Genomic DNA, 14,256 nt, shown 5'->3' on the forward strand with positions numbered 1-14,256 from the left:
AGTGCTGCAAACTTTCATCATTACATTTGATTAGTGGTATGCACATTACCTAAAAAGATAACATGAACTTTTTGTAAACCTCTAAAAGAAGTCACACTTAATACAGTAACTAGAAAAAAATCTTACCCCTATAAAGATTAAAAAAACTACAAAGAATGTGTACTTTGCTAAATAGCTTACTTATATTTATAAGTGAACTTACAAAAGTGACATCAAAAAAGAACCTATACTCTGAATACAGTGACAAGAACAGAGTGTCTATAGCCCTTGCCAATACACCAAAACTAAATCATGTGCTTGTTAAAAAGGACTTCTGAACATATCCGCCTTCTGGTTTATGGATCAGCAGTTGGAGCTGTCTGTATCTCTTATTTTTTCAACACTGTCTTCTTTGTATTCTGGTTTAATTTCACCTTCATCATCCTTGTGTTGAGTTGGATCTTTTTCAGCGACCTGGTCTTTGGTTTGGGGTTCATGTGTGGAAACAGGATCTAAAACTACAACTGGTTCAGCTTGTTTTTCACTGCCAATGTATTGTCTCCTGCGTCCAGTGTTACTGGGAGGCCTAGGGGATGAACAGTTAAACAAAAAAATTAAAAGCAGAGAGAGAAAACATTTATCTTTCAGATTCCTGGATTCAGATGAGCAAAAAGCCCAAAACGTTCTAAGTCTAATCAACATGCAAAAAGTGGTCTTGAGGTGCCAGCCATTACAAAACGAAAAGCTATTAGATTACATATTAGGAGCACAAGGCCAGAAGACGGAAAAAGAGCAATTAACTGCATAAATGTTAAAAAGCGAAATGCACCTACCTGTTTAATTGCATGCTCTTCTCACAGAAGCACAAAGCTCACGGATACTCTGTGCACACCTCCCCACTGCCTGCCGCCCCCAGACCCCTGTCCCACCCTCACTTAACTGGAAGGAGCCAGTTAACCCCTCCCTTGTGTGCCCGGGTACATGTGATTGCAGATTAGTTCTGAGACTGCAACAAGGAGGGAAATAAACAACTCCCATCCCTGATGGGCAGCTGCTGCCATTACTGGCAAGAACAACTCTGGTCAGACCTGTGGAGGGATGAGGGAAGGAGCAAAGGCAGATGGGAGAATCCAGAGAAGAAGCTGAAATGCTAAGTTACCATACACTTTTTCTAAAAAAGGAGAATCATGTTTGAGAAATTTCTTATTGAATTTCAAATGTAGTTTCTTTTTCCACTGAGGTTCCCTTTCTTCTCTTCTAAGAAGCTACTGCTCCTCAAGCTAAATGGGCAACAATTTCCTTGTGGAAACAGAGATGTCCTGAAACACTCTTCTCTTCTCACGTGTCAGGAAATTAGGCTGTGGGCACCTAGTCCTCTCAGAAGTCAGGTCAGAAGCCATCATCTGAAGGTACTGGACTGCTGACCTGATGCCTGGAGGTTGAAGGGTGTGTAGGAGGCAGGGCAGAGGCTATTCAGACTTATCTGGTCTTCCTGGCAAATGCTGGGATACTAACCATGACCCAGCACGCCCCTGTCCCACATCCACCTCTGGATGTCAGGATGTGTACTGGTGAACTGTTGGCCAGGGTCTGCCCATTGCTCTACCGGCCCCTTACCAGGACTTGATTTCTACTATTCCCTGACCCCTAGCTCAGATCTGCTGGTTAGACACTCTCTTACCACCTAATACTTCTTCCTTGTTGGATTTACCACAGTTATAATTAAATACTGGCAACCAGTTGTTTAATGTCTCTCTCTTCAAGTAAAATGTAAACATCCATGAGGTGGACTGTTCAGCTTTGTTCACAGATCTATGCCAGCACTCAGCACGGATCCATTTGTGGAGTAAACAAATGAGCAAATACTAATGAACTACTGTGTGTGAAAGGCTCAGAATGAATGTGCAGAAACCAAGGCTTTGGTGTGAGTAGGTCTGAAGGTCTCTCTTATACAACAAAAGTAACAGAACAAATGATCAACTATTGAGACAAAGTGGCCTGCACGATCCAGCCACAGGTACCAAAACTCAAACCCAGTGACCACAGTTTTATCACCTGGTACTATGAGATCTGTCCAAATGTTTGAAAACCATTCCACAGGGCTATCCAGTTATACCGTGTGACTTGATCATCATTCGTAAGTGACTAGCACATAACTGTCTTCTTTGGAGGTGGTAAAAGCAAAGAGATGACCTGAGAGGAAAGCTATACTGTAGTGAGGACAGATTCCTTTATTTTTGCCTGGATTTGGCAACACCCTTGTCATTAGAAAACACCCTGGCACTGCCCATCTACCTTGGCCAAGGATCCACTTCTCAAGATATCTGTTACTGTGTGTTGGGAATCAATATGGGATGTAGTTACCCAGGTGGTATCTGGCTTGACTTTCTCTGGCCCAGGCAACACCTGGAAGGCTGAGTCCATTAGGGTATGGTCAGAGAAGCAAAACCCCCATGAATGGCATAAGGGATTCATTGTAGGCATTAGACCTCAGGCAATGGAGAGAGAGAGTTAGGCAGTCTACGTGAGTCTGTTGCCTCTGTGTATTATGCTGGGCCTGAAATCAGCAGGTCTTGCAGCTGAAAAGGAAGATGGGTGAAAAGTGCCAAGAAGCTGAGGACAAACCAGAGCTGCATCTGTCTTTCACAGTCTCCAATCCCGATGATGCAGATGAGCTGCAGGATGAACTGGAGCCCTTCCACATGGAATTGCATGTGCACCTGGGCTAAAATTTGGGGAAGCTGGAGGGGGAGATGGGGAAGCTGGAGAAACTGTGGGCCAGCTGTGCCACATGCCCACCAGGTGACAACGCACATGAATTGCAGCAGAGCCTGCCCTACGCAGACTTCCGGCAGCAGTAAAAAATAAAAAGACTATCATGTCACTCCCACTTTCTAAATCTCGTGCAAATTTCTCCTGTAGACAACCCTAACCTGGAAACAAATGGGAAAGGGAATCCTCGGAAATGAAGTTCCAAGTTCCAGCCTAGCCAAAGTTGTTACAGTCAAAGCCACACAAAGTCTGCTGGTCGAGTCCCCAGTGTGGTTCCACTACCCTGGGTCTAAGGCTCATTGCATAGAAGCCAGCCAGTCTGCTCTACGCATGCAAAGGAAGTATCCATCTCATTCTAAGTGAGTAACTTCCATCAACCCACACGGACCTTCATCACTTTTGTGGAACTACCATGGAAGTTTTCATGCCCATGTGTGGCTGCAGATGAAGGGGTGGTAGACGCATCCTAAAATGCTTTCTTCATCAGCTGGAGGCTGAAAACTTCCAGGAAGCTCTCAGGGCTCCACAACAGCAACAAATGATGTTGACTGAACTGAAAAATCAGAAACTTTGTACTGCCAGGCTGAAACTGTCCTGGAATTGTCTCAGTCCAGAGAATTGTTCTTTCCTGAAGTAGGCTTCTCAATAATAGATGAATCTATTAAGTCACCTACCTGTACACTCCAATTTGAGAACACCTTTATTATCACTGAACTTGGCACAGTGGAAAATTTCTCTGTGTGTTGAGAATCAGAGTAACTACTTTCTTGAAGATAATGACCACTGACTTGGAATCCCAATGGCTTAAGGCTAAAAGGGACTATGGCAATCATCTAGTCCAACTGGTCCTTTTACAGTTGAGGAAAATGAGGTTTGGAGAGAGGGAAAGCCTGACCTAAAATTATACAGCTTATCAGTGGCAGAGCCAGGACAAGAATCAGAAGCTCCTATCTTCCTGTTCCTGATTTTTCCACAACGTCACACAGCTATTTACCAAAAAGGCATCTTCCAAAAACATGATAATGATGCCACAGGCTAATTCTGGCATGTTTACTGATTCTTTCTGAATCCCTGTTTTCAGCTTCATCTTTCAGAACTATAAACATAAAATCCATCCCTTCAAGCTACCCCTCGTTTTTTTGTTTTTTTTTTTTCTCCTCTGTGACTTAAAGCTAGCTCTTCCTGGTTTGACATCATTAAGTCCATTCCTGGTTCCCATGGGGAGCTGCCCAGGGCTCCTTCTAGAGTGAAGGACCTTCCTCCTAGGCTTAATTTCTAACTCCATTCCCATCTCATGGGAAGAGCCAGAAAGCTCCATCAGTGATGTTGCCAAGAACCCAGGCTCTTGCTCTAGGCAGCCATAGTGGCAGGTTCTACAAGGTTAAATTTGAAGCTTCTCCCCCAAGGTAAAAATCCCAGCTGCTCAAATGCAACAATCCAATAGGAATTGCTGTATACTATTGTTCCGTTCAATTTTTCTACTTTAATTCTTCATCTAAGAGCAATGACCACAAATAAGGAATTAAAATTCAGTATTCATAAAAAGTACGGCAGACCTTCTCCTGTATGCTGCAAAATCTCCAAGTAAAACTTAGATTTTGTAGGTGACATAAAGACTAAAATCATGGAATGTTCAGTCTGAGAGGGATTACTGACATGAACGAGTCCAGCCTTTTCATTTGTCAGGTGAAGACACCAAACAAGAGTGAGTTACATGATTTGTCCAAGGGCGCGTAATTTGTTAACAGCAGATACAGGATTAAAATTGTGGACTCTTGACTTCCTGTCCAGTACTTTTTTTTTTTTTACCACAACATACTGCTAGTGATTTTTAACCCAATAAAATAGATATTTTCATGGGTCATTTTAAATCATTTGTTAAGTGCTATTTCAAGACAAAAAGAAAAACCCAAAAGCAAAATAAAAGCCAGGAGACAATATATCAATCTATACCACTCTGTGAAGCCTGATGCCCAAGTACAACTTGGTTGCTCTTTTAGAAAGCAGTTACTTCTCCCTCAACTGCAAGAGGGCCAGAAGGTAGGGCTGGGGCAGATGAGGCCACTTGCTGGTAAAAGGAAAAACCTGACTCCAACTGGTACTGGTACCAGAAGAATCAGAACAGTTGCAAACGGTATTGCCGAAGTTGAACTTTATAATAAAGGAACTCAGTGACTTATCGGACTGTGTTACAGGAGATGAAATTGCAGCATTCTAATTTTTGAAAAGCACATCATGGTTTGCATTCAATGAAATTCCTTTCAAAATCAACTTTCCACATTCCAATTATATTCAACAACATTCTAGCTAACATTTCAGCTGCAATTCAAATTAACTAATGCCCAAAAGAGTCCTAATAGACATGGTTCTGAGCGCAACTGAATACAATCAAAGCTCATGAAATGAAGGGGGAAAATGCTTATTTCATGCAAATTCTGCATATCACTCAAGCTTAATTCTACTGATAATATAAAGGTGGGACATTTTGAACATTTCAGTGAATGAAACTTTAAAACAGTGAGAGTTATTTTATAAAATGCTACCTCTGAAAAGCTGATTGCCAAACAGTGTAAAAATGGTTTGAGGCATAAATGTCAAGTTCATTTCTATTTCACTTCTGAGGTAACTATCTTTCAAATCGCAACAGCTGGACTGTTTAACGCAATCTGGTGAATCAAAGTATAGTTCTTCTCTGGTCTCCCAGTGGGACGCCTGCATTAGTCTGTGGCAGCCATCCAACAGATGACGCACAGCCGGATGGTCTGAACTCTGTTTCATTTACAATAAAAATGGATAAAGCTACAATCATATTTACCACCTTCAAGGACAGAAAACGGAAGGATTTAAATTTGTCTTTATAAAGTAGTTTCCTGGGAGAACTCCAAAGAGGAAGTCAGTTTTATATTCTCCCTTGTGTAAAAATAAGAAGTCTTACTTTTTTTTTCCCCCCAAGCCCTTTATACAGTTACTACAGCAGTGAACAGTAGTGGCATTACAACAGAGGTAGTTTTTATTGTTTCTCTCAGACATCCTATTTTTCAGGATATTTTAACACACTTATCCAAAACTTTCCAAAATAAAATTTCAAACATAAGATGAAACTTTCTATATTATTGCTAATTCTAATACTTTAAAATATAATGAAGGTAGAAAAAACGAAGCTAATTTCTTTTGGCTTCGTGTACTTTTTGAAACTGCGTTTTAGCGCAAAGAATAAATTAGTCTGCCAATTTGGGTCAGCTTCTATTTGAGGGAAAAATAGGTATCATTTAAATTATGAAAAATAATACTGTTAAACAACAGAATACTGCCATGGTTGAAAATCTGACATCAGCTTCTAGATGCTGATTTGCCGTAAGATTAACAAGAATTCCTTTTTAACAGAGGTAACAATGGCTGGGCAAAGACCTCTGTGTCCACACTGAGCCATAGTTTCTTTGGTGGAAAAACTGCAGCACAGCCATCTCAGTGCACGGGTTACATCTCAGACCACAGTGCACGTTACGAAGCCTTGTCTCAGTTCTTTTATTCTTCTAGCGTAAGCTGGACTGTGCACGTTCACAGATTCCAAAATACACTGGCCCAGGGAGGCTCAGGAAACTGGACCATTCTCGCCAGCAAAATCAATGATAAAGCATAAGCTACGACTGATTTTAGCACAAGCAAAGATTCTTAAATGTGTATGATACTTTTTTTGGCTACTTTTTAAGCTTTTTATAATTTTGTACAACTTTAAGTCACCATGGAAAATCCATTGAGATCTCAGCTATGAAATGTGAATATTATTTAAAAGAGATATTTTAAGGAACCTAAAGGCTTCCACAAGAGACACCATATATAAATAACACTGGCTCCTCAAGAAAGCTGCCATGCACAAAATGTTTGCATTTTCATTCTTGATTTTCAGAACAATGTTTTTTAAATTTTAAAAGATTTTTCTTTAAATTTACTATATTATATACTTCAAACTCTCTTTTAAGACAGGAAGTCATGAAGCATTCAGTGTGTTACTTTTTCATACAGTTATATGACAAAATATATTTCAAATGAAAAGCATTTATCAGGTTTCAGAAGTTAAGTCAATTCATCCTCAGATCTGAAATTGCATTTAAGTTTTAGCCAAAACTTCTATTTGAATAAATTTTAAGTCTCCACTACTCCACTATACAAAAATAAAAGGAAACACAAATACTGCAGAGACTATTGAAAGATGTTTTTAAAAAAATGACAAAGCACCAAAGGCAATATGGCTCTCCATGGAGAAATGATATATTTTATGCTAAGTCTCTTAAAATCATAGGTGTTTGCAACTGGAGGCACATGTTAGAAGGCAATTAATTCTTTGAGAGAATTGAGAATTACTCAGCAGCATTTTAACAATTATTTTGAGATTTACTCAACAGAATTTTAACACTAGGTGTAATACAGCCTCAACAATTAATGTGGAAGAAGCTGCTGTCTGTAAGGCAACTCAGAACACCTGTAAGACAAAACTGACAGGCGGATCTTCTGGGCAGCCCACAGGAAAACTCCTTTGGAGGGGGGAGGAAAAACAGACTGAGTGAGGAGATCTCAACTTCCAGAACATCCAGTTGCTCTGCTAATTTTGTTGTTAAAACTTAATTGTCCATGTACAGGAACACATGGAGAACCTTTGTAGTAGTGCTTTGCTGAGCAGAGCTGTTTCCTGCAGTGTCCGTACACAATTCAGCCGTACAAAGATTACAGTTGAGAGCACAGCAAATCCTTTAATTGTATAAGAGCATCAGATTAAGCAGTAACTTCCATGCAGTTCATTTGCTAGCTAGTAGTCTCTTCTCAGAAACGAATGTTTACTAAGTACAGGGAAGGTGCCCTCCTTTCTCCCCTCCGCACCATGCATGCAAATACACGTATGCACACATACACAAAAGGAGAGAAAAGAGGAGAGGAGGGGGGAGGAAAGGGTAGAGTTGGGAGTAACAGTTAGAAAACCTACTCTTCCCACCACAAGCACTAAAAACTTCTCTATTTTCCATTTGAACAAAATGTTGACCCAAATCCCTCTAAAGTCATACTTGTATGACTAACCAAATTAATTTCCAGATGAGATCAATATTTGAGACAATTTTAATGCCAAGCTTCCCTAAAAGTAAGTTAAGAATCTCAATTTCTATTTGGTAACATATTTCAAAAGCTCAGACTCTCCAGCTGCAATGCAAAAGAACAACAGTTTTCAATTTCATTTTTCTACATTAGTTTCACACTGGAAATAATGGGAAAAAAACTGAAGAGACCAGTTAGAGGTCAATCAATCTTACTTTTAATTCAAAACCTGAAAGGCAATTAGATTTTTTTTCTTTCACAGAAACATCTGACAGATTACACTAACCATGAGATACCTAAAATTTATCTTTGATCAACTACCCTTTGGTATTCAGTTAATGGCTCAAACAAGATGAACTCTTACAAAAATAAATCTGTGCGGGGCCACAGGTCGCACGTATTTAGAGACACCACAGACCTAGAAATTAAATGCAAATTAAAATAAAAGTGGCTGCACTGGAAACGGTCATTTTTCTACTGAAATTGAAGTCCTGTAATTGCTACATAGGTTTTTGTTTTTTAAATTCTTCTAGGGCACAATGTGACCCGTTTTGACCTCCCAAACAAAAAAGGCAAGCTAGCCACCTGATGGTTGAAAAGGAAATTTTAAAGAGCTTGATAAAGCTTAGAGTTTTGGGGAGCTCTGGGGTTGAAGAGGAGCGTGATGAATTAGAGAAGTATTAACTGGAAGGGTCTCTGGCAATTGTGGCTTAAAAGCGTCTTTGAGAATGACCAAGAGATGAGGACACAGCTATGAAATCACTGCAAATCACACCAGTTACAATGGAAACTGGGTTCTCCCCTTTGAAGCAAGGTTCTAGAGGTGTAACTAGGTGAAATGACAAATCATCCTTGAGGCTGACTCCCTTGTTTAACTGTAACTGTCAGGTGGATATTCACCTTTCTGAAAGTCATTAATAGAAAAAGTGAACACAGATGAATAAAGCTCAATACAGACAAGTAAGGCCACTTCTAGATGAGACTGTTCGGAGACAAAAAAGCAAGACTGTGAGAACACAAGATACTCTTGGGTCTCTGCCTGACTGTGATGCAGAACTCTTGTGAGATCTGCTTGTCTCTTTCTCCATACTGCAGGCCCATTTGTCCTGCCTTTCTTTAAAACAGAGATGTTCTCAAATATGATGACAATGGACACTATACCACAAACTCAAAGGAGCTAACCAGTAACTGACCAAAGGTGGAGCTGACTCACAGAGGTGCAGCAGAAAGTGGATGCAACAGTGAAATTTATTTGGGGCTGTAGAATGTATGTTTTAAAACAACTGTATTCACAGTGATTCATCTTTATATTGTCATATTATCATTTAGTAAAACACCTTTCCAATCCAGTGATTACAGTCAGATATTTTCAAGGTATTTGACTTCTGGGAATGAACTAATCTTCAGCATGTTTGAAATGTAAATAAAAAATGTGTACATGAAACTTATGCCAAAGATTAAAGGAGCTTAGGCTGGTATTCTAATATAGTAATTTCCAAAAGTTTATTTGTGAAGCATGCCCCTTTGTTGGCCATTTGACATGAAAAACACTAAAACAATTTCTTTCCAAATCTCTTTAAGTCTTCTTGCTAATTCAGATTGGCTCTCCTTTTCAGAATTCTTTGCTTTACTGGGTAACATTTTCTTTCCTTGGCAAAACATATATTAATTGCTTAGTTTAGCCTTAGGAAGAGGAAAGAAAAAGGAAGAGATGACACTATCTGTAAGTATGTAGAGTCAGAGGAGCAGGATGTGAATGGGGCAAATGGAGCAATTTAACTACAGAATCATTGCTTCCTACAGAAGAAACCTGACAGTCATTTTCTTCCCTTCCATTCCTACAGCTCTTAATACACTCAACACAGTATGCTATAGCTCAAAAGCGTGGGCTCCAAGTTAGAATGAAGAAGGTTCAAATGAAATCTGACCCAACTATATCGATTAGGAACAGAATTTTGGGCAAACTGTTTATGTCATTAAACCTCAGTGCCTTTGGAAGAATTAGAACAACACATAAAAGTACTGGCTTCATAAATGTTAGTGAAACGTTAGTAACAACAACAAAACATCACCAAAGCAAATTCCAAATTGGAAACTGGCTCGTTACTCATAGCCTCCATCTATAATCAACATAGACATCCTGCTTATAGCGAGGTAAGTGCATTTCCTCTCAGATGAATGCTATTATAATATGGATATATATTAATATATATTGATAAAGAGTAACAGAAAATTTTAAAAATAAAGAGGCGAAACATATACAATGAAAGGTTGTATGTTTTTACCCCCAAATGTTTTCCCAATTCACTTCACTTACATCACTCGAGATCATCAGATTTCCCCATTCTGTTGATAACAGAGCTAACGTGTCTCAGGTACCTCACACAGGATTAAAATGGAAGACAACTTTACCCATAGCTAGGTATTATACTTGCATTTTCTTACTTATTGCTCAACTTATGTTTGCTTCTGAAATATTGACTTCCTAGTTACCCTTTAAATCAATGCCCCAGAATGTGTAAATTTGGAACTTGTCAACCTAACTGCAGTTCAAGAAGCAAGCTTTGGCTTGACTGTATTGCATGGTACTTTTCTGTACACATGGCTGGGAGACATGTCATGGGTCTGTGTCACATTTTTTTTTTTTAATGGTACACGGGCCTCTCACTATTGTGGCCTCTCCCATTGCGGAGCACAGGCTCCGGACGCGCAGGCTCAGCGGCCATGGCTCACGGGCCCAGCCGCTCCGCGGCATGGCATGTGGGATCTTCCCAGACCAGGGCACGAACCCGCGTCCCCTGCATCGGCAGGCGGACTCTCAACCACTGCGCCACCAGGGAAGCCCCTGTGTCACATTTTTAAAAATGCATCTGCAATGGTGGCAAACTGATGGCTATTTCCAAAAACTGAATGAACTAGCAAAAGCCAGAGTCATTTGGAAACATATGTTGAACATACAGTAGTGGTTAAAATGGGCCGTATCATTTTTTGACCAAAATAAATACTGACACTAATTCTCTTACATGACCCACCGAGTGGCTCTAAAGCACTCTTTACTTCTCACCCACTTTTTCCACCCCAGAATAAATGGATAGGAAAGACTGTCCAACTTATTTCCTCTGTGGTCAGGTATCTCTAATCCAAATAGGTCTAAAAGCATTTGGAGCAATAGTGACAGGGTTGGAATGAGTATCCTGACCCCTAAGAATATAACCCTGAAGGATAACGATCATTTCAATCTGGATTTGTAAGTTCCTATGATGTAGTTTGAAAATTAAAATTTTTCAAAAAATTATTTTATATTTCTAGGTTTGTTTGTGTTTCACTGTAAATCTATATTGAGAGACACGTTGAGGGTAAAGACTATGTGCTTAACTCTTGTTCTTTATCTTAACTGTGAACATCTTTATCAAGCAACCACATTTGGGAGGAATTATTGGGATTCTAGAGCTGAAAGAGACTCTGAAGAGCACCTCATCTACTTGCCTCGATTTTAGATACAAAAAACAATACAACAAAAAGTGAAAAAACAAAAACAAAAACAAAACACAGAGGTTACGTGATTTTCCCAAGGAAACCTGGCCCAGTCAATAAAGCCAGGTGTTCAGCACCTAAGCTTTCGACTCTAACTTTTGTCCTTGATAATCCAGTAATGGCCCAGCATTATAATTTTATATTAATATAGAAAAGGAATTTATTGAAATACTTTTCATATATTATTTAATTTACGTGACAACCCTACAAGGTAGGTATCATTACTCTCATCTTCCACATGATTAAATAACTTGCCCGAGGTCATAAAGATAATAAATAGCAAACCCAAGATCCGAACCCAAGGTCTCACTGTAGAGCTGGAGTTCTGGAAATAATTCAGTGCTGCTCGGCACCCTGTGCATATGTGGAAAGACACTGGTTTACAAAACTGATCATGCTGTGTTTCCTTGTTACTCCTCGTCCAGTCTACAGGCTTTTACTGGTGAAAATACAAATCATTCTTGGCTTTTTTGACCCTGTGCAACACTCAGTTAGCCTATTTCCAGGTACTGTAGCTGTCTGAAAGTAATGGAATCGTTATCTTTTAAAAATTCTATAATTTGGAATTTTCCCTATTTTATATTGACCATCCCAGCCATTGATTAGCTTCAATCAATGAGTCTTACTCTATTTTAACACTGTCAGAATATTCTGGATCAGAAGGAAAGAGCATGAAGGCAAAAATAAGGCTTATACTCTCCATTTGCTTGGCCAGCTCTTTACCTCTCATGGCATAAAGGGAGATTATGAGCATAATTCCTGTTTGAGTAATAACTAATCGGAATTAATGAAATTCAAATTCACTGTTAGATTTAAGATATTATTACTAGATAGTACGTATTTATTAGAAATAATTGAGGACACAAATATTTCTAAAGCTATTATTGAAAGATAAATAGAAACAATTAGGCTTCTCCAAGTCCTGATTATCTTTTTCTTTTTCTTCTTCTTGCTTAAAAAAAAAACCTTGCTTGCTCTGACTGGTGACAAGAATGTTAATTTTAATTAATCCTTGCAATTAAGTATTAAAGGTGTCTCTTGCTGTCTCATAAGTTCCTAAGAAATAAATCCATATATCTCTCTGGCTTTACAGTTTACCAGATAGAAGTTACTCAGTTATTTGGAACATACACATATGTTGATTTTAGGAATTTATTAAAAGGAAAATAAACTTTCTGGGAATAGCCTGATGCTATTTAATTTTCTGGGTAAGTGAAGACCTTATGCAGAAAACATCTTTGTTTCTTCCTTCATTTTAGAAGTTTTCTTAGTAGGTTAGCAAACTTTCCTGTCCACCTGAGGCAGTGAGCACAGCCGAATCTTTCTTTTACGACCGGGTATTCTGTTGTCTCTGATAACTTTACCTTGTGTAGGTTCAAAGATGCAGAAGATATGCGAAACTGAATGTAAATGACTCCTAGGCATTTAAAAAATGTTTAAAAACCCAAATAAGCAACCAAATAAACCAAAATATCTAATATTTATGTACACATATATGTGTATATGTGTGACTGCTGAATAATGGGGGAATGCTGGTTAACTGAGTATTCTAATTAATTGATATTCTGCTGTTTTATTGATACTAAAAATGTATTTATTCATTTATTCAACAAGTATTTCCTTAGAGCCTACCATAAGGCAGGAGTTTTTCCAGGTGTTTGAGATACACCAGTGACAAAAAATGTCCTACCCTCATGGAGTTTACATTCTAGGAGGGGAAGAGAGAAAATAAGCATATATATAATAAATAAGGTATGTAATACGTTAGAAGATAACTGTTATGGGGGGAAATGGAGTCGGGTAAGGGAGAATCAGAGTTTAAGGGAGTTGAGTTACAATTTTAAATAGGGTGGTCAGGGTTGGCCTCATTGAAAAGATGACATCTGAGCAAAGAAATGATAGAGGTGAGATAGTGCAGCTACTGGGGGAAGGGTATCTGAGGCAAAGGGGATAGCAAAAGCAAAGAGCTGGGGTGGATTGATACTAGGCCAGAGAGGCCAAAGTGGAGGGCGGAAGGGAGCGTAAGAGTGGCAGGGACTTGTGTGTGTGTGTGTGTGTGTGTGTGTGTGTGTGTGTGTGTGTGTGTGCGCTCGCAATAATGTAATGCATTAGAGCCTACTGTGATTGATATCCTCCCTGACCTTGATTCCCTGTCAAGAGCCGATAATACCACTCACCTGAAAAACACTATGGTGGTGTCGCCACAGATCAAAATAAGGGTGCCATTACCAGAGTGCAACGGCACTTTTTAAAAGCAAAGGAAACATCTGCACTTTTTAACTGCTGATCTCACTTCAAAGTGACAAATCAGGTCTATGAGGTAAGACAATGTGGTTGCCTCTACCTTATGGCTAGTATAACAGAATGAACCTGCTAGCCAAAGCCAGCCAGAAAGAGCCTGAAAATAACCCTTCTCATTCCTGGTAGCTAAACCTCTTTCAGGGGATCCTGAGAAATCACATGAGTTTTTACTTTTAAAGCTTACATATGACTACATTAAGTTAAACTTCTTTTACTCAGTAAAAAGCTAGGTTTAAACATAAATGAATGAAGCACGTCTGGGAAGTGAATAATTACCATGTACATACACAAGATACTTGGATTCCTTTGGATAGTCTAATTGTACTTAAGAAACACATTTTTCAGAAAGGCACTCTTCTTTGCTAAATGACTGTCAATATGAAAATGCATGGCGTTAGTTATTTCAGCTAAAGCATGTCAAGAACTGAATAATCAAGCATTAGATTACAAAGTTTAAAAGTTAATACAGCAGCACAGAGTATTTGTATTAGTACTTTAAGTAGATAAATTAAATTGAAACGTGTCTCTTAAACAGTCATTGAACAAGCAAGATGAGAAATAAATTGAGCTTCACATAGGCCTTTA

The 14,256-nt window shown here is 39.0% G+C and overlaps 1 protein-coding gene across 1 annotated transcript in view; it reads right to left on the reverse strand.

The window, feature by feature from the left end:
* Nucleotides 1-158: 158 nt before the first annotated feature.
* Nucleotides 159-14,256, reverse strand: part of SHTN1 (shootin 1) — a 100,738-nt gene continuing 86,640 nt past the window's right edge. Inside the window, exon 17 of the mRNA XM_079717947.1 lies at nt 159-565. Within this exon, the coding sequence (XP_079574073.1) occupies nt 343-565 (223 nt within the window). The 3' untranslated portion in view covers nt 159-342. The remainder of the gene's footprint in view (nt 566-14,256) is intronic.

Source organism: Hyperoodon ampullatus (assembly GCF_949752795.1).
Source record: "Hyperoodon ampullatus genome assembly, chromosome: 1".
In the NCBI taxonomy this organism is placed as follows: Eukaryota; Metazoa; Chordata; class Mammalia; order Artiodactyla; family Ziphiidae; genus Hyperoodon; species Hyperoodon ampullatus.